This window comes from Scardinius erythrophthalmus (assembly GCF_964197995.2).
Source record: "Scardinius erythrophthalmus genome assembly, chromosome: 9".
In the NCBI taxonomy this organism is placed as follows: domain Eukaryota; kingdom Metazoa; phylum Chordata; class Actinopteri; order Cypriniformes; family Leuciscidae; genus Scardinius; species Scardinius erythrophthalmus.
In genome coordinates, this window is record NC_138229.1 from 32882872 (window position 1) to 32909695 (window position 26824).

At 38.4% G+C, this 26824-nt stretch overlaps 1 protein-coding gene across 23 annotated transcripts in view; it reads right to left on the minus strand.

The window, feature by feature from the left end:
* dlg1b (discs large MAGUK scaffold protein 1b) overlaps window positions 1–26824 on the minus strand; it is a 147250-nt gene that overhangs the window by 73226 nt on the left and 47200 nt on the right. For 6 of the 23 annotated variants that reach the window (XM_081374968.1, XM_081374965.1, XM_081374964.1 and 3 more), the window contains exons 4-7: window positions 24457–24624; window positions 20731–20856; window positions 665–763; window positions 39–92 (exon numbers count right to left, since the gene is read on the minus strand). In XM_081374968.1, coding sequence (XP_081231094.1) covers window positions 39–92; window positions 665–763; window positions 20731–20856; window positions 24457–24624 — 447 coding nt within the window. Of the gene's footprint in view, window positions 1–38; window positions 93–664; window positions 764–11865; window positions 12223–20730; window positions 20857–24456; window positions 24625–26824 lie in introns of those variants that run through there. The other 17 variants (XM_081374956.1, XM_081374953.1, XM_081374951.1 and 14 more) reach the window with 6 other exon arrangements.

Sequence of the window (26824 nt, forward strand, 5' to 3'; positions counted from 1 at the left end):
AAGTTAATAAAGTGTAAATAAGTGAAAAGAAAACTTACATATGGAGCTGAATCCAAGCTCTCTGTATTTACCACGACAGGGGGAGGATTTGCCTGCAAGAGAAAACAGTCCAGTTAAGGCATCGATTCCAGCACATTTCTAGTTCCATCCAAATTGAACCTGGAACGGGAAGCGTTTAGTAGATGCAGCAAGTAGGAAAAGCTGTGTTAAGCTTGCAGCATTCTACACAGCAAAGGTATATTCACTTACTCTCCACATGATGCTACATTTACCACCACTGGCATTCACACCAGATTAACACAGCACTGCCAGCATAAGTACGTACATGGCATTTTATACTGCAGAACATGCAATGCTGAAGCATGAATGCTATTACGAGCCAAAAGTAGCCTAAAATCAAATCCACTCTCTCTCTCTCGCTCGCTCAATCTCTCTGTCTGTCTGTCTTTCTGTGGAGCTTTCCACTTCCTCCGGCTGGTTGACACGCAGAGGCTATTAGTCAAGGGGAGCCGTGGTACTTTACCCGACTCTAGGGCCGATAATCCTTCAGCCCCATCAACGAGCAGTGGAATGGCAGGGATCAAGAAAAAATGACCAACAGGAAGAGAGCGAAAAAAAAAGAAGGGAGGGGTGAGTGGGAAAATAGAGAAAGAAAAAAAAAGACCTGTGACGTCGATGGAGAGATGACAGCGGGCTCCGCAGGGACAGTGGAGATTGGGATCACAGGGATTATGAGAGTGGAGGGTGGGACAGCATCTGTCTGCTGAACAATAGCATGGAAGGGGAGAGGTCAGTTCACATATACATACACAACAACACAACAATGCACATCATTGCACAGGAACCAGCCATGGAGGATGGGTGCAAGTAGGTGTCTGTATGAGAATGTGTGCTAGATTGAAGCAAATCTGAAGGTGGAGGGCGGGGGGATGTGAGACGCTCCGTTAGTGATTATTGAAGAATTCAGATGAGGGGAGAATGGAAATGAGCATGTGAATGAGAATACGGCCATAATCCACCCAGTTGCACATGGTACAGTTACTCCTGATATAATCAACAAAGCCACTGCAAACATCCAAAGTCACTCTAGAGTTCTAGTATATATTTAGAATGCTTGTTACAAAACTGTAAAGAAAACATGTTCAAAGTGATGGTTCACTCAAATAGCTATCCATTCCAACAAAGCTTTCACGCTTCAAAAAGTTCATAAAGATATTGTAATTATTGTAAGTAATCCATATGGATTGGCGGTTTACTAATAGTCTTTTGATAAGACACGGTCACTTTATATAAATAACAGATTTAATTTGGGCTTCTATTCTCATAAACATAGATCAACGCACATACATTGAGTGCATTAAACATGGTAAATGTAAGCCCAAACTTGCTTTCTTGACACACAATGATGTTTGTTCTCGTGCATCATGCAGGTACATTAGTGCTTCTGCAAGTAAATGAGGTTTGTTTGCACTTCAAGCAAGTACAGTTGAGCTGCCGTTAACCATATTTGATGTGTGTTGATCAATGTTTATCTGTGAATAAAAGCAAAAATGTAATGTTATCATATGTGCCAGAGAAACAAGCCCGCAGCCATCTTTAGAATAGTCTTTGAACTTCCGTTTTTGCGGTCGCTCTGTATATCTCTATGGCATCGCTGTCGAGGAATAAAAAGCTGGTGAAGTAGATTTACTTATTGTAAAGTTAACAAAAGTTCTCATGTGGATTGTAATTTTTAAAGCAGATGTCTTAACAAATGTCAGTAGACCGGTAAAGTCTTTATGTACTGAAAGAATGAATAAATGAATGAATGAATAAATGAGGCATTTATGGACTTTCAGTAGAGGTGCAGAAATCTCTCAGGTTCCATTAAAAATACCACAATCTTTGTTTTAAAGATGAACGAAAGTCTTATGGGTTTGGAATGACATGGGGGTGAGTAAATGATTGCGTCTTAGCCTACTCAATTGTTTACTCATGACACATAGCAACACCGCTAAAAGTTTTTTATGAGTTTTTCAATACAAATTAGATTCAACAATTCCTCGACCCTCACCAACAAATCCCTGGGATTACATCCATGCGGAACATTGATTAATATAAGAATTGAAAATTGAAAAGTAGCATGTGCATACCTATACACATAAACACACACTTATATGCACAAGGTAAAACAAAACAAAAATGAAGAAATAAAAAAACACTGGTTTGGCATCCATTTAGGGTTTAATAGAGAGAAATATAAGGCATTGATCAAAATAAATCAATGAAGGGGTGCCAGATCCTAAGGAATTGTTTTTCCGATCCTGTTAAGGAAAACATGATCTTTTCACTGGATGTGAGTGGGTGAAGCAGCCTCTTTCCACTTTAGTAGTATTGCTCTACGTTCTAACAAGGAAGAAAAAGCAAGGACTTTACACACTGATGCTGATAACCATGACTCTTCTGGGGCAACTCCAAATATTATCACCAGGGACTCAGGCACTAACCTGTGCTGGAGCTGAAAGAGTGTCAAATACAGATAGCCAATAGTGCCCTAATTTAGTGGCATCTGATACACATGGGACTAGTACCACGGAAAATTTGAGCTAATTAAATTTTTGACATATGAGCTCTATGTACTACTTTCAACTGACTAAGCGAGTACCGAGCACACACTGATGATGAATGGACCTGCATGGGGTCGGATATGGTCCCATGTGTCACCAGAGAGTGGTCTGCCAGGATCTTCCTAGAAAAAGTACTCCATTTTATCTAAAGATCAATTTTATCAGATGCCTGACCTGTTATTACCTTATGTTCAACATCACCACGGGTAATTCCAGTAATGTGCTGAATTTCGCATAGGGCAATTGCTAAAGGATCATTGGCTAAAGTGAATAATAAATGGGCTTAAAGGACAGACCTGTCGAGTCCCACAGTACAAATTAAATGGTCTAGAGTACAGACTATTGGTCAGGACTACTGCGGAGGGAGCACTATATAATTCATAATATAATTTAATCCAAGAAAGGCCGGGCCAAATCCAAATGTTTCCAAAACTAAAAAAAGGTACTCCCACTTCACCCTATCAAATCTGGGGTAGCCTGACTGGTAGCCTTTTTTTGCAGCATTTATCGGCTTTATAGATTAAATCAACTAATTTAATAATTGACGATCTTTACAATGGACCTGAATCAACACTGAACTTACTTCAGCTGAACTGTAAAGATGCTTTGAGACCATATGTATTGTATAAAGCGCTAAATAAAGGTGACGCCTTTTGCTAAAGCTCTTTTTTAAAAGGCCTATTTAAAATATTTGTTGTGCTTATTTATTTGATACCCAATTAAAATAATTAAAACATTACTGTAAAGAATATAACCAAGGAAACATCTGTGGTATTACTTTTTCTAAAAAAAAAAATTTAACAGTGAGTCAACTGAGAGCTTACATATCACTTATATAAAGTTTGAATGATCGGGATCGGTATTGGCAAGTAATCATCATGACAAGTAATCGGTAGTAGTATTAGCTGAAAAAATCCTGATTGGAGCGTTTCTAGTCAAAGGCATACAAAAAAGAATTAAAGTCTCTAAACGTATCAATAATTATGCTTTTTTAAGTTGTGGCCTCCCGATTATCCAAACAAAGACCATTTGTTTTGTCCGGATCCTACGTAGCTGATTAGCCAGTAGTTTTCCAGATTACTCCCCACTTTCACAATAAACACTTCTAGTTATTCTCAAAAGGCTCTCTATTTCATTGGAAGAAAGCAAATCATACTCTGGTTTCCGTTTAAGACGCTTCTTATACAGGTCTGGTGTAGGAGACCTGGCATATTGTTATAGATCACAGGCGATTCTCAGCCACTGATGTACAATATGCACAGATTTCACAATTAACGCTGTATCTATCTACAAAGAAAGTTTAGGCATTTCACTCAGTCAGAAATGAAAGTGTCTATATAGGATTTACACACATCTGTGTTTTCATTTTCATTCATTTTGCCACTGAAAACAGTTTGGAATGGCCGTACCAGTCTAAAATAGTCTGAATATAAACACTTATTATAGGTTTCCAAGTTGTGATAAAAATTCATGAGTTGTTCACAGTTGTTGTAAATTATTTTAATCGATTTGCAGTCATACATTTTAATTTTATTTAAGTCAGTTGGACAATTAAACATTTACCTGAACTTTAGCCTCAAATGAACTAAAACATCAAAGTTTTAATTTTACTGTGAGATGGACAATTAAAATCAAATCACTGAGTATCTGAAATTAGTGAGGGTTCTCCAGTAAAGTGCAGATTTAATGTGTAAGCAACGGCTCCACCATAACAAGACAATATACAGTGAGACATTTAAGATTATTTACAAGTCATTACTTTTACAAATAAATGGAATTTCAAAAATATACTGATACAAATATTTTTCTATTAATCTATTAGTCTGCATTTACATTGCACGTACTGTATCTATTTTGACATGCCATATTTTTGTCCCGTGCTAGCTATCACTGTCAATTGCAATTTCGGAGTGAATCCCGCATTTATATGCAGATGGCACATCCGAAATTTTGCAGCATGTAAAAGCCGTCGGGCCTCTTTGCATCATGAAAAACTAAACTTTTTTTAAGGGATTATATATATAACCTCAAAAGCAAGCAAAGTCCACCCCCTTTACAAAGACTAAAAAGCTGTCAGTCATCAAAAAATGATTTATGATCAAACATTAATTGGCTAATCCCCTGCAGTACAGCAGCAGACCCCCGGGTGAAGACCCTTGCTCTAGAAGTACTGTTCATTTTTAGTTCATACTAACAATGCAGTTTACAACTAGATGTAACGCATCTCGGTACAAAATATGACCGCCGCTCAGGCCTGCACTGGCTTTCCACAAAAATAAATGACGTGGAGTAATTTGGCTGTATTGCGTGTTTATGTATATACCTAAAAAAAGTAGTAGTATGTGCATGTCTGTCTGTGTGTGTGTGTGTGTGTGTGTGTGTGTGTGTGTGTGTGTGTGTGTGTGTGTGTGTTTGTGTATGTGTGTGTCTGTGTGTGTGTGTGTGTGTGTGTGTGTGTGTCTGTGCGTGAATGTATGTGTGCGTACATGTGTGCACGTGTGTGTTTGTGTGTGTGTGTCTGTGCATGTGGATTTGTATGTGTGTGTATGGGTGTGTGTCTGTGCGTGTGGATGTCAGTGTGTGTGCATGCTTGCGTTTGTTTGTATTCCTGCATGTGTGTGTGTGACAGTATCATCCTAAACCAGCAACCCTTCGCTCAACAGCACCATCTACAGGTCGATGAGTGTACAGTCACTAAATGTGCACATAAATTAATTTATTTTATACCCCCCCATGGATGAAATTCTACGAAACTTAGCAGAGGATACCCCCAGAGGATGTCAAGTTAATTATACACATGAAATATGGTGCAGTTCTGAACATCTCCACGGAAGATAGGGGCGATTAAAGCAGAATAATATTGCATTTTCATTTTTTATGGGAGGGGCGCAAATCACAAATGAGTGATTATGGGCTAGGTTGATGTGGGCCCTTAAGAGCAACATACCATAAAAATTTCTTCATCCTCGGTGCCACGGTTCAGGTAGTTATTTAGGAAAAACTGAATTTTTTTTAGGTTTGGGGGGGCCCAGCGCGGGGGGGGAGTGGCCCCCGGGGACCAAACGAAATTTTTCCATAGAAGTCTAGTGGGGCTACATGCCCACCAAATTTCATGTTCCCCGGTGCTTCGGTGTCCCTGGTATCGTTGATGAAAAATTTACGGGGGCCCCAGCGCGGGGGGGGGGAGTGGCCCCCGGGGACCAAACGAAATTTTTCCGTAAAAGTGTAGTAGACCAACATACCATAAAAATTTCTTCATCCTCGGTGCCACGGTTCAGGTAGTTATTTAGGAAAAACTGCATTTTTTGGGTTTGGGGGGGCCCAGCGCGGGGGGGGAGTGGCCCCCGGGGACCAAACAAATTTTTCCGTAGAAGTCTAGTGGGGCTACATGCCCACCAAATTTCATGTTACCCGGTGTTTCGGTGTCCCTGGTATCGTTGACGAAAAATTTACGGGGGCCCCAGCGCGGGGGGGGGGGAGTGGCCCCCGGGGACCAAACGAAATTTTTCCGTAAAAGTCTAGTAGACCAACATACCATAAAAATTTCTTCATCCTCGGTGCCACGGTTCAGGTAGTTATTTAGGAAAAACTGCATTTTTTGGGGTTTGGAGGGGGCCCAGCGCGGGGGGGGAGTGGCCCCCGGGGACCAAACGAAATTTTTCCGTAGTAGTCTAGTGGGGCTACATGCCCACCAAATTTCATGTTCCCCGGTGCTTCGGTGTCCCTGGTATCGTTGACGAAAAATTCAGTAAGGTGACGAAAAAAAAAAAAAAAAAAAACTTTGACAATCCCTATATGACCGCTTTCGCTAGCTACGCTAGCGGCGGTCATAATAAAATCATGGTTTCCACAAAATATTAACCAGCATCAATAATACATGTTACTTCATCACCAAATCAGAATATTAGAATGATCACTGAAGGATCATGTGACACTTAGAGTAATGAAAACTCAACTTTGCCAACAAAGAATAAATTACATTTTGATTACATAATAAATATGTTTTTATTGTATTTTCAATCAAATAAACACAGCCTTGGTTAGTATAAATATATATATGTATAAATTGTTATACCAAAGTGTCATTTATTACACAATGGCAGTATCACTGTATAAATAAAAAAAATAGCATATAATTATTCATATTAGAGCTAAAGAGAAATGTTTAACACTGAAAACATTTGTTAAACTTAATACATATTAATATTTGAATGCATTTTTGTATTGTTTAATTTGTGTTATTGATTCATTTTAGATGCCCACGAACAGAGTTAAAAGGCACTGTAAAATGCCAAAAAGCAAATACAGACCCAGTATCTAGGGCGGCACTCTTAAGAACAATAACTATAAAGATAACTATAATGGTAACTATATTAGCATCCACACCAATGAATGATAACACTGTTCATTCTAAGCATGTACTGCAGTTTTGTCATCTGCCATTTTAAATGCTGAAGCTCTTTAAAGTGGAATGGATTCTGATTGGCTGTCAATGTTTTTATCATTCATTAGCTGGAAAAAAAATGGCTCTGAAAGTGATCCCACGACATCGTTTCTCTGTGCCGTTATCGTTGTAGTTGTGTTGTGGACTCTACTATTCTTTTATATTTAGAATGATTTTTTTGAACTAGCCAATATCTTAGAATGATTTTTTTATTCATTCACTTTATCATTATCATTATAGTTATCATACTTGGTGTAAACGGGCCTTTAGCAAGGAAAAGAGAAAGGAATTCAGGATTGTGATTGTCAGAATAATAGCTTACCAATATTTTTGAACAGAGTTCAAAAGAGACCATTGAGGGGATTCTCCACCCAAAAGACTCATCCTGATAACGTCATTTATGTTGGCAAACAAAAAGAATTCATAAATATAGCTGCAAGGATTAATTGTTGGGGCACAAGCAGGTCAGAAACAAAGTGACAAGCTAAGCAAGCATGGCAGGGAGCATCAGAACCGTATAATAAAATGCTTATTGTTTTTCAACATCTGCTTCTGCCGTCATTTACTCAGGAATATTATTGAAATAATTTAACGATACAGACTATTTTGGCAAAATGTCATTTAGCGTAATGGATATATTTATGTAAAAATGAAACAATATACTTATTCTGACCTGTAATTATTAAAAAATATAAACGAATATGTGATCATACTAAATCTTATTATATGATTTTCACTTCCTTACAAAAACTACAAAAACCTAGTGGTTTGAAGGATATTAGCAAAGTATAAAGATTTCAAAATTCTAACGTACAGGCAGAAAAAAAAACTAAAAGTAAAACTTGTATTACACATTTATTTGTTTGATGCATGATACCCCTTCTTGTCTTTGACCCATATATATATAGGGTTTTCTTTGTTTTTAAACAATACTGATGCCACTTTAATTGTTGTGGTGCCTAAACTGCAAACACGCAATCTGCACGGAAACTAAAATTAGGGCTTGTCAATACCATCGACTGGAGTTCCACTTTGGCGTCCCACTATAGACCCTTAATTGTGGGATTATTGCTCTAAATGAATTTAACATGGAAAAACAACACATTAGCATTTAAGAAGCTTGGCGTCGACCTGATGATAACTGACATTTGAAAGGGGAAAAAAGGTGCATATATAAAATGCAACAACCCACAAATTTGCTAAGAGAATAAAGCGAATGCGGGGCAGAAAATCTACAAAGAAATGCAGTAAAAAAACTGAAAACACTAAGGAGCTGACAAGTACCGCGTCCAGTGTTGTAGATTGAAGAGACACCATAGTGAATGAGATATATCAAGATCAACAAAAATGTAAGAGAGCACACCAGCCATGAGTGTAAAGGAGGAACCTAATTTAATAACACCAAGAAGTAGAAAAGCATCCCGAGTCAATTAAGGTCCAAAGCGTGGAGCTGCTCATCCTCTAACTTACCTTATCGAAAGACACAGAGGCCCAAAAGGAAAACCTCTCCCCTGGTCCACTCACTTTGGCCGTGCTCTTGGTGGGGCTTTTCTTCACGCTGTCACGCAGATTGAGGAACTTGGTTCTGGTCTTTCCTATGTTCAAGGGCAGGGTGCAAGAGTTGTAGCAGCCCTCCTGGCTCACCGTCTGCTGGAGATGCGGTTGCTTGAGGATGGAGGAGGATGGCGAGTTCTGCCTGAGGTGGACTCGAGCATGAGAGTCGTTCCTCTTCTCACAACTGTCTGCTCTCCGGATGCCGTACTCATGGCCAGAGTAGAAGGTCGTCATGGTCGGCACGTGGACAAAACGTTAGGAGACGACGTCAAATTTAAGGAGAACAAGACTGACGTTGAAAAAGCTGCTGTGTTTTGGTGCAGTGCCTTGGCAACAGCGAATGGAGGGAAATTCAGCCCCAGTCTCTCACGCGTTGGTGTGCTCCTCTTGCGCGCTCTGTATCTCTCTCATTCACCCTTTCCTCTCATCTCTTTGGATTCTCATGCCAATTAGAGAGCTCCAATGGGTAAAGCCATCAGGCGTGGAGGGGCTTTTTCCTGGCATGAATAATCAATGCTGAGCTCCGATTCACATACAAAGCCAGCCTGCTGAAACAGCGCCAACACACAGAGCGACTGTAACCTCGCATGAGGGGGATCCATCTAGCAAACAGCTCCTCACCCACATAATTAACAATATCTGACCTCCTTGCGTCACTTGAGTCAGCATGGCGTTTATGGGGAGCTTTTCTCTGATGTTCTGTGTGATCATAGTCAGGATGAATAAGATAATATGGTAACACTTTACAATAAGGTTTCATTAGTTAACTACATTAGTTAACATGAACTAATAATGAACTTCACTTCTACAGCATTTTTTAATCTTTGTTGATTTTAATTTCATCATTTACTTATACATTATTAAAATCAAAAGTTGTATTTGTTAACATTAGTTAATACACTGAGCGAATATGAACAAACAATGAACAGCAGGATTTTTATTAACTAATGATTTAACTAATGAATTACTCATTGTTAGTTCATGTTAGTTAAAACAATGTTAACAAATGAGACCTCATTGTAAAGTGCTACCGATATTATATATAAAATTCTCTTTAAGTCGATTGTCCATTAGATTTTAACGCCTGAAATGCACAAATATTTGTTTGTGGTCTGAATTTCAGTTTCATTCAATCAACGTCGCTCAATAATAAAAGAATACATGTACAACAGAAGAACATACAAAATAATGTATATTACATATGACCCCTTTTTGTGACAGATGGCTTACCATAAGTGTATAGATGCAAAGGATCTTTCCTTTGGGAATATTATGAATAGAGAAATGGCCTAGAATAGCTGCGTTGACATGACAACTTGGGCCATTGGATTGGAGGCTGATTTTATAAGTGGATTTGAACTGATGAGTCTGAGTGTGCCAAGCTGTTAACAACCACTGCTTCAGCATGTGTAGTAAGTGTGTCAGCTGGGATGAACTCAAATACAATGAGCAGGTTAAAGTGCAGTTTAATAAATGTCATGTTACAGTGTCAAACACACAGCATTAGTTTTCCGAGTGAGAATCAGTCTATTTGTAATTTGAAAAGTGCTGAAAAGTTGAAAAGTTAACTCTCTGAACGCTTCAAAAAATGTATTAACAGTATAATGGTATTATTAATAATAATAGTGTGCCCCCCTGTAGACCACGGTTTAAGCTTCTTAAACTTTGCTCATTTCAGGTGCAAGTGAGAGATTTAAATCCAAAATTAAGGATGTGGTCAGGATTCAGATCAAGTTTACAGCAAGCCATTTTACCTCAGAAAACAATGCAGTTCCAGTGCCACCTACTGGCCACACAACGAATACAAGGTTCTTGGACAATTTTGCTTGCATGTTCTCTACTAATGTGTAACACATAATATACCAACAACTGTAAATTGTAAATGGAAAATACAATTTAGTAGTAATAATTATTTTGAAAAGGATATTTGAGTTTCAATTTAAAAATAAGTATACAGTGTTTTGCATAATACTTACATATTCATGCATGTGCAGAGATTTATTTTAAAAGAGAGTTTCTTTTACACTGTGTGAGGGGATTCAACTGTTCAATTATCTCTCTGACCTTCAGTGAAACTGCTGCTATTTGTCAAATCATTTTTACCTGACTACAATTACAAAGGAACAAGAGATTGGGCAAGAAATTCTGCTACTACATGTAGTGGCATTATTTGTGAATTATTAGCATATGCGCCGATCACATAGTGTAAGCTCAACGATTAAACACAATTAATAGGATAACTAATCACATGGCCTGTCAACTGACAACTAACATTGTCCTGGCAACAGTATTGCAAACCACAGTAATATAATATAATATAATATAATATAATATAATATAATATAATATAATATAATATAATATAATATAATATAATATAATATAATATAATATAATATAATATAATATAATATAATATAATATAATATGTAAGGGATAATGTAGAGCAAAGCAGTTGTTATAGCGAATACAACCCCGACAGGCTTATCGGGACCCCGACGCAAAGCGGAGGAAAACTTTAAAAAGGACTTTTTTTGATTTAAAAACTATTGTATTGCTTCCGCTAAAGAAAATAGTCCGTTCCGTCGCTACGGTTATAATCCTGCGTCCATAGCAACGCTCTGTTTTTCATGGCAACGGTGTGTTATACTTCACAGCGGTCTGTTAACAAGAAATAACAGACCGCATTCTACATTGGAATTCAACCAAGCCATATAATATAATATAATATAATATAATATAATATAATATAATATAATATAATATAATATAATATAATATAATATAATATAATATAACATAATATAATATAACATAATATAATATAATATAATATAATATAATATAATATAATATAATATAATATAATATAATATAATATAATATAATAAAATAATATAAAGCATGTGAATTCTAGGGAGTTTTGTGTGCTCTAAATTAAACTGCTTACATTTATAAAAAAAACTTTCAAAAGTTCATAATCTGTCATTGCAATCAAAGGTCTTGAGACAAACAGCCAAATAAAAATCATCAACAATCTGGATAAATATAACATTGACAAAATTATACTAAACAGCACTGTTAGCTCAACTGTAAATATATATATAAAAAAAACACGGCAGAGTGGAAGTAAACACTGAAACACACACACACGTTTATTTGAAAGAGATAGCTTGTCATTGACTCAAAAGGATTGAAATCTAACATTATCTCTTGATGTCTGTGTCCTGTGGCACCTCTGCATGAGCTTGCAGAACTTACCTGACTTGTGCTTGACATGATGCAGTCAGAGAAGGTATTGAGGTGGGTGAGGGTGGCAAGGACTCTGCGCCAGCGGGACGGGGTCTGTTTTGCAGTCTCCTCAGAGGAACTACGTATGGACCACTGTCTAAGCTTGGGTCCAGATGAACCACCATGGGCCGAACTGGTGCTGCCGCCTCGACTTCCCCTGGTGTACAGGGTGTTTCCACCGAAAATGTAGTTCATCACTGCAAATGTACTATGGATGCACGCCAGTCACTGCTCGGGAGTGTGTCGATGACAAAAACAGGAAAACAAATCAAGTCAAAGTCTAAGAGCATTTCCAAACAACTTCCTTAATTATGAGTGTGGCTTCCTGTGCTGTGCCATATCAGGAGTTTTCATCAGGACAAAGCCTCATGACCCTGGATACTCCATGCCGTTCAAAACTTGGCCAGTGAAACAGCAACAACCATCCAACTCCGCTTCGCTTCAGATGCACCACAGAGATTAAATTAGAAGACAGAGAGAAAAGAAGAAAGTAAGTATTCTATGCAAAGCTAGCTGCCTTTTTATCATTCACAAGAAGATGGGGAAGCAAACTCAAAGACGGTGATCAGTAGCTGGACAAATTACGAGTTGGCACTACTTTGGTCGAATGAAACCATCTGTGCAATTCGATGTGCTTCCAAGAAGATACTAAATTTAAAGGCCATTGAATGATTAACAGCTGCCTATCCAAGTCCAATTGGGAATGTCACTCAGCCCAGCCAACAATGCTTCCAAGTGTTAAAAACTGACCCTCAGTTTTTTTCATAAAGTGAAAACCGGGACCCAAACATGCATCATTCCAAAATAAAGTTCAATCTCCATTCCTCCGAGAAGGCTTTCCCATGCCATCAAAAGTGTAGTAGTTGTCAGTAATAAGACCAAAAAGGGAGATTTTTTTGGGGGGAAAAAAGCACAAAAAGGTATGAAGTATTCTCCAGGTCCGGATCAGTTGCATTACCATTCGCTGTGGATATAGTACCCGATCTTTAACACCGGTACTCAGAAGGAACCTCTTCCGTTCATCAGTTCCGTAGATGTGCCACAGGTGCCGGATGAGTTGGCTGATTTTGTCACCAGGCTCTGCCTCCACTCCCTTAGGAGCATAAAGCCATGGCAACTGCTCGCACATCTAAGAGAGCCAGCAGGATTTCCCGAGCATGCACCCGGTCCCCTGTCTCGCACCAGAAGCCACAGTAAACATGCTCTTCGGCTTCATCTGTTGACATATTCATTAGTGCACTAGAGCCTACAGCAGGGACTGGATGGTACGAAAACATTATCATTCGCGTGTCAACACCATGCTGGCTCAAGCGCTGTGATAGCGTTGCATCCCCTCATGCAATCAGATAAAGCCTTCTGCACATAAACACCACTGAATTATACTGAAGAATTTGCTTGTCTGGACTTAGCTTTAACTATTGATTCGGAGGGTAAGATGGCATCCCAAACAACAATGCTAAACCACCACCTCCTTCTGAAAAGATTGCCAATAGATATGGCAGGACATCAATAATAAATTCCAAATTATCCCTGAATACACTGTGTGCATATCTAATGAGATGCCAGCAAACCCCATTTATAGTCGCCTCTCAGAACCGAGCCATCCTGTCACCTTGCTAATTGACGATTAAACCACCACGCTGCAGCACTGAGCAGCATGGGGAATCCACACCAATAATAGTAACTCATGGATCTGACCGTCTTAACACGTTAAGAGTAAAAGAATGAGATAAAAAAAAAACATGTGTTAGAGCAACTAAAACAGCTACTGCATGAAGGTACCGTCTGACTCTTTCTATAGCTAGAATGGGCACCTAACGCTGGATATCCATTTTCAAATCTTCCATAGGCCACACAATGGCAGACAAATTAGGCCAGCTATTGACAGGGTCAGACTGCTGGTCAGCTTCTCAATAGATGTTGATAGCAGAGTCAGAATCCACAAATGATGTATTGGCTATTCCTGTCACCACCCTTTCTATGTATTCAGCCTCTGATAAAAGCCTGTTCTGTTCAAAGAACTGCTGATGATCCTGCCCAAAACTATAACCCATGAATTTACTTTTATCAAAAGAGATCCTCAATACATTAATGCACTCAGATGCACCAGATTAACTATCAAAGCACAAACATGATTAACAGGTACCCATCTCAAATATATGTTAGTGTATTGGTCTAATATAGGTTAAATGATTTGCAGTAATGGAAAATGGAATAATTATATTAATTTAATAATATTACTGTACATGTTTGGTCTCTTACAAACATTCATTTTGACAGTAGTTTGAGTTGACAGTAGCTTGAGCTGGGATGTAGATATACATTTATTTTTACTAACAAAAACATTTTGAAAAATTGTAACAACCTAATTTTTATAAAGTAAAATTTACATTTTCTGACTGTATTAGCTAGGATTCTAGTCATATTAAAATTAACTTTTTTCCATGGTATCATACATTTGAAGATCACAATAACCACAGTTAAAACCACATATAACACCTCATTGCCAAGGTAAAAAGTATTATTTCTGTGGTATTTGATATGAAAAAACAGTAGGCTAATGACATTTGGTATAAATACAAATGCACAAAAACTGCTATAGCTTAAAAACAAAAAAAAATTCTTTAATACATGTAATACATGTCAACCTTAATAATATTATTAAATTTGATATTAATATATCACACATTTCTGCCACAATACCATGGTTACAGTTAGTGTTCTACAATAAATCCATGGTAAATGTTGGTACCGTTGTGGCACAATGTTTCTCCCATTAAAACCAGCGCATTAAACTGACTCTGATGACTCTGCCAAGGCTGATCTTTTAACGATGACAAGATACGTCCTAAACTGTAAGACAGGGGTCGGCAATAGGCGGCCCGCGGGCCAAAACTGGCCCGCCAGCAATATTTTCTGGCCCGCCAGAATTTTTTTTTTATTTTTTTTTAATCAGCCTATTTTTATTTTACAATAACGGTTTACAAATATACCCCGCGTATCATTCGTTCAATCGTGTTTTTTTTTTTTAATTAAAACCAAAAATAAAAAAAATGAAAAATGGACTTGTTTTTCCATTATTTTTTTCCTGAACTAAAATGAAAAAAACGAATAACGACTCGTTTTCCGATTTTCTGATTGTGCGCTCAGATCAAAAATAGAAAAAATCAGGTTTAGACGAATTTGAATGTTGAATTTTAATTTAACACCTAGCAGACATACCAATTAAATCGTTTTAAACAGATCAAGTACTATTGTGGCAACAGATTACAGCCATTTTAATGCACACCACACGTAGGCTACTTAACAGTGTTAAATTTGAAAAATACTGTTCGATAGAACTGCTTTGTTACCACAGTTATCTGCGTGCTTCCTCGGCGATGAAGTTCCACATTTGCGGCTATCCAACACGAAAATGCAGCAAAGCCTTACAATATTTTCTTCAGAAAACTCCATATTTCTCCCACACACTGGACTTGATTTTTGATGACTATTGTCGACAACTTTACAATCTCCACTGGCTATTCTTTTCTTCAACTCCTCAGCATCCATCTCGACGACTGTAAGCAGACGCGCGCGCGGTCATGATTAATTTTTAAAAGTGAAAGTAACCTATAGGTAACGTTATAGATCCTGGGAGGGCGTGGTGCGTGGGCACAAATAAACTGATGTGGTTTTTAAATTATTTTATAAACTTGAAATACAGGCATATTTTTTGTAGATGTGTTCCTAAAAATATGCATATATTTTTACGTTTAAATGTGATTGTTTTAAACCCGTGTTTCCCCCGTGTCAGACCCGACCCGCATCCGTATCCGACACAGTTGGATATTTTTCCCCCGTTTGAGCAAAATTTGCGGGTGAACCGTCGGCTACCCGAACCCGTGCAGGACTCTATTTTAAAGTATAAAGACGGTAGCGGTCAGAACTCTGGTGTAGGTTTGGACAGAGCGGGCGGTCTGACTGACAATAGCCCACTCCCGACGTGTTTTGACAGCGCATCCGCACTTCATTCTGACCAACGGTAACCTACACCTATAGCTCTGAGGAGCTGTTTGGTACTGAAACCATTGTCATTCAACAACATTCTTTTTTTTTTTTTTTTTTTGCAAGGATGTTTGAAATAGTTTGGCAGAAAATAGCCTACTTCATTTTTCAGTAGGGCAATATGGGTTTCATGTCGCTTGAGTGATTTGATATTTATTTGTTATATTTCATTATTTTTTTTCTGTGACATTTTTTCTCTGCTGACAGTACAATGTTAAAATAATATTTATATTGACACGAACACAATTTTTGTATAGCATTTATAATTGTTAGCCTATAGGCTACTTAATATCTCTCTTTCCGTTAGAGACATTTGAATGTGAGATTCTGGAAATGAGATCTAAATTTTGCGGACTACTCTGTGTAGCTGGCCCGCCATCTACTGGCTAAAAAAAATATTGGCCCGCAGCCAAAGTTATTTGCCGACCCCTGCTGTAAGATATGTCGGAGCACAGCCAACAAGGCTATGGCATAAAAAAAAATTTACTTAAAAATTATTATTTATAAATAAAGTTACCGGTTAATGAAAACAGTCTGCTACAGAATCAAATCGGGAAATCTGTATAGCCCTAAAAGGGCACATCCCAATTCTGTTGAGTTTCAGTTCTGTGTGCAGATTCCACATGTATTCAATACTGCTAATTGAACATCCTTAAACATCCAAACAAACTCACTTCTTTGACCTGAACAATGACTGGTTATCTGTTGGGTTTTAAGGTGCCGGTTAGGGTTGTAACGGTATGAGATTTTCACGGTATGATAATCGTCTCAGAAAATATCACGGTTTCATGATATACGGTATTAAACAATCCTTATTATTATTTTAATCATCTGCTACAATGCCCCTTAAATTAATGAAAACAGATAGGGTTTTTTGGTTGAACATATGGTTTATTAAAACAAACTTTTTTAATGAAAAAAAAAAACTTTTTTGTGTGAGTCTATCTTTTGGAAAAAATAAGAAAGAAAAAATAAATTCCCATTTGAACAAACATGTCTAATCAATTGAATTCATAAAACCTTAAATTATTTTTATTCTTAATTTATTAATTATTATTTAAGTTAATTATAAGATAGTAGAGTCTTATGAAATGTATTTTATTTCCTCAGAAATTCTGGGTAACTTGTCTGATATAATTTGTCTGGATTCTATGATTTAATACAAATATATTATTGAAAATGCAATCAGATGAAATGTAACAACTTTTGTTTGTCTGGATAGGGTTACTAAATTAAAACAGACACAAAACTATATTTCTTAATGTTTAAATAAACTTTATTATTGTTGTTGTTATAACTAAGCTATATTCTATTGTACAATAGTAACATTTCTTTAAGCTAAATCGAACTTTTATTTTGACAGGTTGTACTAAACACCTATGAGTTTCAGTCAGAGTGTATTTGATGATGATTCTTTTAAATAAAAGCAGAGCAGCTCTGGATATGTTCATGTGTTCACGTCCTCATATGAGTGAGACGGCAGACGCTTTAAACACCATGAGCGTCGTCACACATATTTGAGTATGTACTAGGCGAAATGGCGCTGCTCATTCACACAGAACAAGCAGAATATACAGGGTGGGCCATGTATATGGATACACCGTAATAACATGGGAATGGTTGGTGATATTAAAGTCCTGTTTGTGGCACATTAGTATATGTGAGGGCTCGGACATATCTTTATGCCTGTCGGACTCGGGTCGGGTTCGGTTACTGCTCTTTCGGACGCGTGCCGGGCTCGGACAGAAAAATTCGGCCCGATCCGCACTCTAAACCCATCTTCGAGGAAAATCCCGCGTTCGTTTTTCAGATAACAAAAGTATAACGTTACTTGTTTTCGGCGGGGGAAAACCATAGGGGAAAACGAGCGCACATGTATGGGTGGAGTCTAAGCAGTCAAGTGAAAAGAAGTTGCATATGCGCAGATGAGATCTGGTTTAATTTTTTTTTTTTCAAAACCGTGGATTGGCAAATATTTACGATATGATAATCGTACATGCCAATATCGTGATAAATCGTCATACCGGTATACCGTTACAACCCTAGTGCCGGTTACATTATTTAAATGATTTAAATGTAGAAGCCAATAGCAAAACAATTGTGTCTTGATAGGGACTGCAAGTAAATACACACAAACAAGCAAACCCATAAATAGGCACAACCAAAGCTACCATGGGTATTTAAACATGTAACATGCATATGATAACAAATTACATGCATCATTTAGCGACTAGGGACCATTACAGTAAATCTGACTAGTTAAATGAGCTTAATCTTTCCAGTGTCTCAACAACCATGATTGGATCAGTGGCAAAGCACCGCTACCATTCACATCTGTAACGTGCACGCTTTGTGCAGTGCACACCGTGTGTGTGTGTGTGTGTGTGTGTGTGTGTGTGTGTGTGTGTGTGTGTGTGTGTAAGACACAGCGAGCACTGCTGCATGACAGAGGCACGCAGGTTGCCAGGCAGCAGAGGGAAGAGATATGTGCTTTCACATTTTCTCACTGAAATACACTGATGTGTGTTTGACATCACACACTCACGCAGGTGACTGCCACAATGTAAACGCAGATCAATGCTCATATTTCACACAACAAAACAAAGGACTTTACTGTGGCCTTACGAGACAGTCTGTCAATCAGTGCCTTTCAGACTCCATGACGTGCTAACAAAAAATTATGCTACTCTGCTTTCTCACAATCTTAGGCGTGATTATATGGTCCATTCGGTCTTTTGGGTGAAAACACATATTACTAAGTTCCCACGAATCAGATGAATGCAGTTGCAAATGATGCACAATAAATTGTATACAAGGCAAATCAAGTAACTTCTGTCAACATCCAAAACTAAGTTTAAGCATTTATCATCTGCTTTACCAAAAGAATTCACTGCCGTGACTGAGTCGCAGCTTTTTCTTGTTGCGGAGTTCCAGACCTACCAACAAGTGCAGACGCCGCCTCTTGGTTCTCCTGAGGGTACCCATGATCCGGCGACCCATCTTTTTAGCATACCACACCGAGTTGAGCATTGTGGACTGAGGCTGGAGTGTGCGTGTGTGGGGTTCACGCTCCGGTAAAATAGAACTGGTTTCCCGACTCTGACCTGCCCCCTCCACCTCTTCTTACGCAGGCATCTTAAAGCCAGTTTCTGCACATAGTGCGCGTCGGCGACAAAAACATACGGTGCAGGTACCTACGAAGAGCAGCATGCAGGGAAAGAGAAAAACACAGGCTCCCTGACGCACGTAAACTGCAGCAGAAATAAAGCACTTTACAATCAGTCTAGCCCCCAGTAACGCTACTCGTTTCACCTTCTCTCTCTCTCTCTCTTTCTCTCGCTGCTGTGGCTGGTGCAGTTCCTGGCACGCTGATGCGATCGCGGCTGTGCAGTGGTGGGATGCGAGCAGATGCAGGTGCCTGCGTTCGTCTCTTCCAGCTCAAAATGAGTCAGCAGGAAGCTGAGAGAGTGAGACTGGGTGCTTGACTTGGCTAGCACTGACTGCGCTCCTCTCTGACTGCCTGAAAGAAATGAGTCCAGAGGTTTGCGATGCAGACAGTACTCTCTGATAAACGGCTGCAGTGTCTCTATGCTGCGTTGTGATAAAAGAGAGGACGATGTTTTCCCCTTCTTCCTCACATTGCCTTGGAGATGAGGCAGGGCAATATCCTTTCCTGTGCCTATGGAAATTCCTGGGTTGTAGGGGATGGCACTCTGGAACCTTGACCTCTTTGCATTTGTCGTGCTCGCCTAATGCATTCTTGAACGTGCGATAAAGCCATTCAACTTTGCCTCATGGGAAGATTTATCAGGACTGACGTCACTGACGAGAAATGGGAGGCAGCTCAAGGCTCACAATTTGTATGAGAAAAGTGACTGAAGGACACAGCCTCACCTCAAACCCATACCAATACTGCCTCATTCTTAGAAGCATGTGGCAAAGAAAATACAAACTTCTAGGTTTCTAGACCTGAATTAGCACTTTCACCTCATATATCCCAAGACCTAGTTTATGTGCAGTCAGAAAAGGAGTAAACCAGGAATTTGCCATCATCATATAACATGACCATTTCATGCATTAATTGGAATCTACAGCACGGAAAAACACTGGCCATGCGCTCTGGAAGCAAAGGTGCTTCCATGCATGACAGCATGCACCAACAGATGACGAATGCAACAGCAAAGCTATCGCTTCCACATTCATAGACAAACAACTGTTGCATTTAAAACAAGTTGCAACACAAGTTGATAATTTAACTAGAACCCACATATGTACAGGGTGGGCCATTTATATGGATACACCGTAATAACATGGGAATGGTTGGTGATATTAAAGTCCTGTTTGTCCGACTTCTAAATGGCCATCATGGTCACCACCCATCTCTAGGAGTTTGCCCCCTCACATATACTAATGTGCCACAAACAGGACTTTAATATCACCAACCATTACCATGTTATTACGGTGTATCCATATAAATGGCCCACCCTGTAGATTATAGCAGGCTCATGCACTAATCAAAATGAAATATTGCTTATACAAACAGGAAGGACCAACGAGAGGAACTGTAATGTACCCTCTAGTGTCAGCATCAAGCCTGTCTGATAAAACGTATGTGACTCCTCATGAAACCATAAAAAGCTGCATCGACCAGCCACTCTCATCACACGGAGATGACCGACACCAGACCACACCACTGACAGCCATATGACAAACACAGAATTGGCAAGCCACAGATACTACATCAGAAGCACATAAAGATGCTCGCCAAGTCGGAGGGGTGACTGTTACCTGGACGGTCACAGGACTTTGCGGGTACGGGTTGGAGAGGGGAGTAGTAGGAGTAGTAGGAGACGGAGGACTCTCCTCGTTCATTACAGCGGATGGCCCATCGAAGATGCATTCCAGTGATTCAACCTACAGAGGGGCATTGAACTCATAGTATTACAATATAAGCTTGACTTCAAATTGCCTACAATTGCATCATCATGAGAAGAGGATAAAGAGAGGACAGACAATAGGACAAAATGAGGAGTAAGGATTTAGAGCTAGTGAGCTGCTCATCTAGTCATCGGTCTGGGGCATCACATGCATGTTTGAACGTCCTATGATACCCAAAAATGCAGTCCCTAGGCTAGACAAGCTCACTAGGTTTTGAGACAAAGCCTAAGAGTCAGCAAACGGAGAGTGGTATCACAAGGATGCTTATGTTGATGGAACACAGACTGTATATAATCACCGGGATGGAAACATTAATCCCAAATGGCAACTATGAGGATCATGCGGACTGTTTTAATATACAAAGATACAAATGTACACTATAAAACTCAATGTAAAACAAATTCACATATGAAAAGACTCTTGGGATAGAATGTCAGTCTCAACCATGTCACTCCCACCTCCATGAACACATTCAGTAGCAAACGTATGTAAATCATTGGTACATAATGACCAGTATCAGCAGTTTGAGACATGTACAACTGCAACAACTGCTATGTAACACAAGGTGGCAATAGAACCCACCACTGCGATGGATTGAACAACTAATCTCCAAAAGTTTCCCTCACAAAGTATCCTTGTCAAATAGTCATGATAAATTACTGGGTCAATAACATTTAAAAGTGTTCACAATAGGGATTGTTCACAAAAAGGAATTTAAAAAATTAAGTTCAAAACACATGTACCATATTCTTAGAAATGTACTCTTTGAATTCAAATTGGTTGTATTTATTTTTAACTTTTATACAATTATGAAGAAATGTTTACATTTATTTTCTTCTAACATGTTGTGTGGTGTAACCATTAAGAATATATGTTGGTGTACATTAGTAAAGTTAATATATATTTAAAGACCCCCTGTGGTGAAATCAAGTTATTTATTTATTTATTTTTACAGTTGTTTATGTCTATGTTGTGTTTTTAATATGCTTTAAGACAAACCATGAAGCAAGGTTGTAGTTACATTCAAGCTATTTTAAGGCATGAATAATTTTTTTCCACAGGAAAAAAAAAAAACATTTAAATATGTCATTTTGGTGATCAAAGATGAGTTTTAAGGGATTAAATTATTGACTACAGGGGGACTTTAAGCTTTCTGCATATTCCTGTACCTGTATATGCTCCAGCATCCCTGCAGGGAATAAAGCAGTTTAGAGAATGGATGGATGGATAGATTTTCCCTAGTAAAACTATTGTTTTTTATTAAAGAACAGATTACTGGAATACAGAATATTACTGTATGAATCACAAAATGAATTGTGGTCAATTTAACATATTAAATTAAATAACCACTTCAATTAATTCAATATATCAATAAAAAAAAATTTTAAAACAAGCAATTATTTGTTTCATAATTACAGCAGAAATACAGGAAATATCTTAGTGTATATGGAGGGGCCTTCAAAAATTATGTTGAGCCATGGGAGGTCTTAAAGTAAAAAGAAAAAAAAAATGTCAAAAAGGCTGTTTAGAGAGTCTCTGAGGAGATGCTGGATTGTACTGTATTGTGAGGGTGTGTCTGAGATGGATGGCACATTGCGAGGCGGGCTGGGGGAATGAAAAGGTGCCGGTTTAAGTGAGAGCAGTGAAGGTTATGAGAAGTGGCAGGTGTGATTTCTCATGTGTGGTTTGTTGTGTGCATGCTTTTGGCTTAGGCTCTGATCAGGACTGAGGAGGAGCTTGCCATGGGGTCATAAATCTAAAGGCAGAAGTGAGCGCTGGAGCACAACAGGCGCAGGACGAGTCCTAGTAAATGTTCACACAAACATATCACTTCCTGCCTCACAGTATATTCACCTTCTCTGGACAGAGTCACTCTACTGCCTTCCACTTAGCACACAGAGATAGTGCTTCACTCTGAGAAAATAAAGGGCTGAGCAATTTCACATACATATTCAAAGAAGCCAACAATAAATGCACTGTGGCAAATATAAAATCAAATATAAAAGTCTTCCCCCCAACCAAATTCTGGTGTGATGTATGCCGATCTTCAAGCAGAAAGAATTACATGAAATATGTTGAATGATATCAATCCACAATCTAATGGAGCCACATAATGTTTGTTCATTTGGCCGGAGGAGACCTGGTCCCCTGACTGAGCCTGATTTCTCCTAAGGTTTTCTTCTCTATTCTGTCACCAGATGGATTTTGGGTTCCTTTCCACTGTCACCTTTGGCATGCCTAGTTGGGGACACTTAATATTGAGTAATATGGATTTGACTGAACACAGTATAGAACTAGGGCTGTCAAAATGGCTGAAAAACTCAATTATAATTATATTTTACACTATTAAATTTACCCAACCTTATATTGTTCAAAAAATGTAAATGAGTAACAAATTACATATCAGTATGTAATATAGACCACTTTTATCATGCTTTTTTTGGAGCTGAACAGCTCCATTCATTATTTTGCGAAAGAGTGACCAGAATTTTCTTCATAACTGAGAATTAAGTGTTGAGTAATTAATTCAGGTTCGGAACCAGATTAGGGTGTGTAAATTATGTCAGAATTCTTACGATCGAATATTTAATCATTTTTATTTGTATGCTCATTTTAACCATATATTAAACATACAAAACAGCTAAAACAGATTTATTTTAGTAATGCACCAAAATTTTAGCCACCGAAAAAGAGAAACTTGTCAAAATGGGAACCTGCCACCTTTCCTTTAGAAACTGAAAACATACTGAACTATTATATCAAGACATTTTAGAGCATTTTAAACTCATGCAAAATGGCAAATCTGTGAATTTTTCTGAGTAATAATGCAAAAAAAAATATGGTTGAATCATGAATTTTTAATCGATTCTTTGAACAAAAGAACTTAAGAAATTAACTGAACTTCTAACCTCTATTATTTTCATTTACCGCTGAAGTTTAAATCAGAAAAGCTATTATCTAATAGAATACATTTCAAAGCCGCTCATCTAAAAACATTAAAGATGTGTCCCATGTTTTATGTATACCTGCAACAAACATTATAGTTAAGAGCAAGTAGCAAGGGGGATACATGTCTTTGTGTCCACTGTGCCAGTCTTTCATATGCTTTAGCGGTGTGGTTTAGATCAATGTCCAATGAGCCTGTGGGCTCTGAAACCCCCTCTGTGTTATAAAGCACTTTGCACACTAATAATGAGAATCCCATTGAACCAAGTGCATTGGTGGATTAAGAGCCAATCTAGCAAAATCATTATATTTGCCCAACATTTTCTCATTCTGACCTCATTGTATGCTTTAGTCAAAGTTATTCGTTTTGATCGATTGTGGCAAAAATGTGTTCAACAGCTGAATGTACAAAAGCAGTAGCAGTAATATGGTTGTCCGGCTTTTTCTTGTAATAATGCATTCTAAAACCTAAAACGTGTGTTTGTGTTTTGTGTATGGTGTATGTAAAGAGTGAGGCACACACAGTTATAACTGCATGGCAGAATTTGGACAACGAGGTGATAGACAGCATGGCACATGTTAAAACAGGTGAACTGATCAGGAAGTGTAGATTCCAAGACCAGGGCCTACCTTCATTGGGGAGATATGTGCATGTGCCACATAGCCATGGATGTTCTCAATCTGGGAAAGGTTCTTCTCGGCCACTTGGACCAGCTCTGGCCCAGGAGCCTCATCGGTGAACTGGGGCGAGCTTTGCTCCTGTGGAGATCCTGTGTCTTCGTCATGTTGTCTGTACTTCTGTAAAGAACAACAGTGACCAGTCAGAAAAGATGAATGCTTGAGAAGAGATTTGAGATCTTATTTTCCCTTTGAAAACTGCTTGGTTTGCATTGATAATGTAGTCACAAAAATACTATTTGAAAACTTCCTAGAGAGGCAGAATTTTAAGCCATCGTAAGCACGCTTCTGAAATGAAGGTTGCTTTAAAAGGTAGGTAATTTAATTATGTAATGCCTCTGAAGACTATTTAGGCCTTGTCAGAGAAGCCAATCCCAAAATGTAATCCAAAATGCTGGACAAGAAAAATACAATTAACTTCTTTATTTCAATACTGAGATGTAAATGTAATATTAAAAAAATAGTTCAGTTTAATCTAAATGGTTATTTTACCCAATGTCTGAGTACACTATATAATTTTATGCTTATGTTAGCTTAGCAACATGCTGACGCCAACTTATTGAAAGAAATAGACAAGTCTCTTTTTTAAGGAGATTTGTGCGTGGAGTTTCTGCTTCAGCATTAAAAATCAGTCACTTACTGTATGAGGTTCTATGATTGTTAGGAAGTTGCCTTACAACACCGCTGTCTATGCAGGAACTAGACACCAAGACATCTGTCTAGGTTCTGTAACAGAGCTAAGATATCCAGACATATCCAGACAATCAAAAATGTGAAATTAGGAGGATGATGAAAAAAAGACTGGCTTTAGTTGATTTTAGTAATCATGTAGTTGGTGCAAAAGGAATGAAAAAGGAATTTGGTTGCAGATACTTTAATCCTGAAATTTATGAAAATCCTTGACTGAAAGTAGAGATGCAGTGAAGTGTCTTGACTGGACTGTAGAGCAACAGTCAAAAGCATACAGTTTTAATGCAAAATGATTGAGTAAATGATTTGTATTCCCTCACTTCAACATTACAAAATATACTTTTTAAGCGAGAGCTTAAGTATCATAAATGTTGTGAATAACTACAATTATCCACATTTGATTCTAGAAAAACAGAAGACTATCAACGAAAGACTATAAATGGTGCACTTCTATTACTTACGAATTTGAGAAACTGCAACGCGCAATATGGTTTACGTCCCACCTTCTAAGTCACAGCAGCTGCCGTTAGAAGACTAGAGAGACTTTAGGCCTCACATGTGCATTGGTGCTGCCTTGGTGGACAGTATACAAAAAGCTGAGGGCGGAAATATGCTAACACGGGACAGTCCGTCAGTGGTCGTGGGCTGAGCATGAGCAATATGACTATGAGCAATATGAGTGAATGGATTTTTTTCATTGTTTGGTGGTTGTGGACACACTGCAAATACGCATTTAAATGCAAACACCATATAAAAGTGATGACCCCGATGACCCCTTTAATGTCAGATTTTGTTGCTGATTTGAAATATATTATTACATTGTGAGTTCGGAAAGCAGTTTTTGAAATTTCAGGATTCCGCTATTCAGACAGATTTCCGGCCAGTAACTAATACCTAGAATATCAAAATAGACTGCTGGCGGTAGATCCTTTTCCTATTTAGCACCAAAACTCTGGAACAGTCTTCCTACCATTGTCCGGGAAGCAGACACACTCTGTCAGTTCAAAGCCAGATTAAAGACACATCTCTTTGACCTAGCTTTCACATAATACATTATAGACTTCTATAATTCAATGTTAGGCTGCATAGATTAGGTCAGCCGGAACCGGGAACACTTCCCATAAATCCTGATGTACTCGTTACATCATGAGAAGAATGGCATCTACGCTAATTTTTGTGTCTGTGTTTATCCCGAGGTTTTCCTGCAGCCAGCCGGATCCAGGCCGTATCCAGATCTGACGAAGGACCTTCGCCTGGACCGATGACAACGCAGTGCTGAAGTGCCAACTAGTCTCTCCCTATGGAGGATCCCTCTACCACTATACAGATAAGGCGTTGTCGGGAAAATTCGTTTCGCGTTCCTACCCCAAAGCAACAAAATAAAATAAAATTCTTTATCAAAATTTATAAGGAAAGACAAGTACTTTGTTTAGGCTTGGCTTGTAGGGAATTCCAAACCTGCGTATTTTCAAACGCACATAACTATAGAACCAATTCTAAATGCGCATGTGACCGCCATAAGCGTTTCTCACAGGTTCGCGTTTAAAGTCTGTGTAGAGTGAATGGTGCCGTCTTAGTGGCCCCTAATTAAATAACAAATGATCGTTGCGACGGAAGCAAATCAATCAAA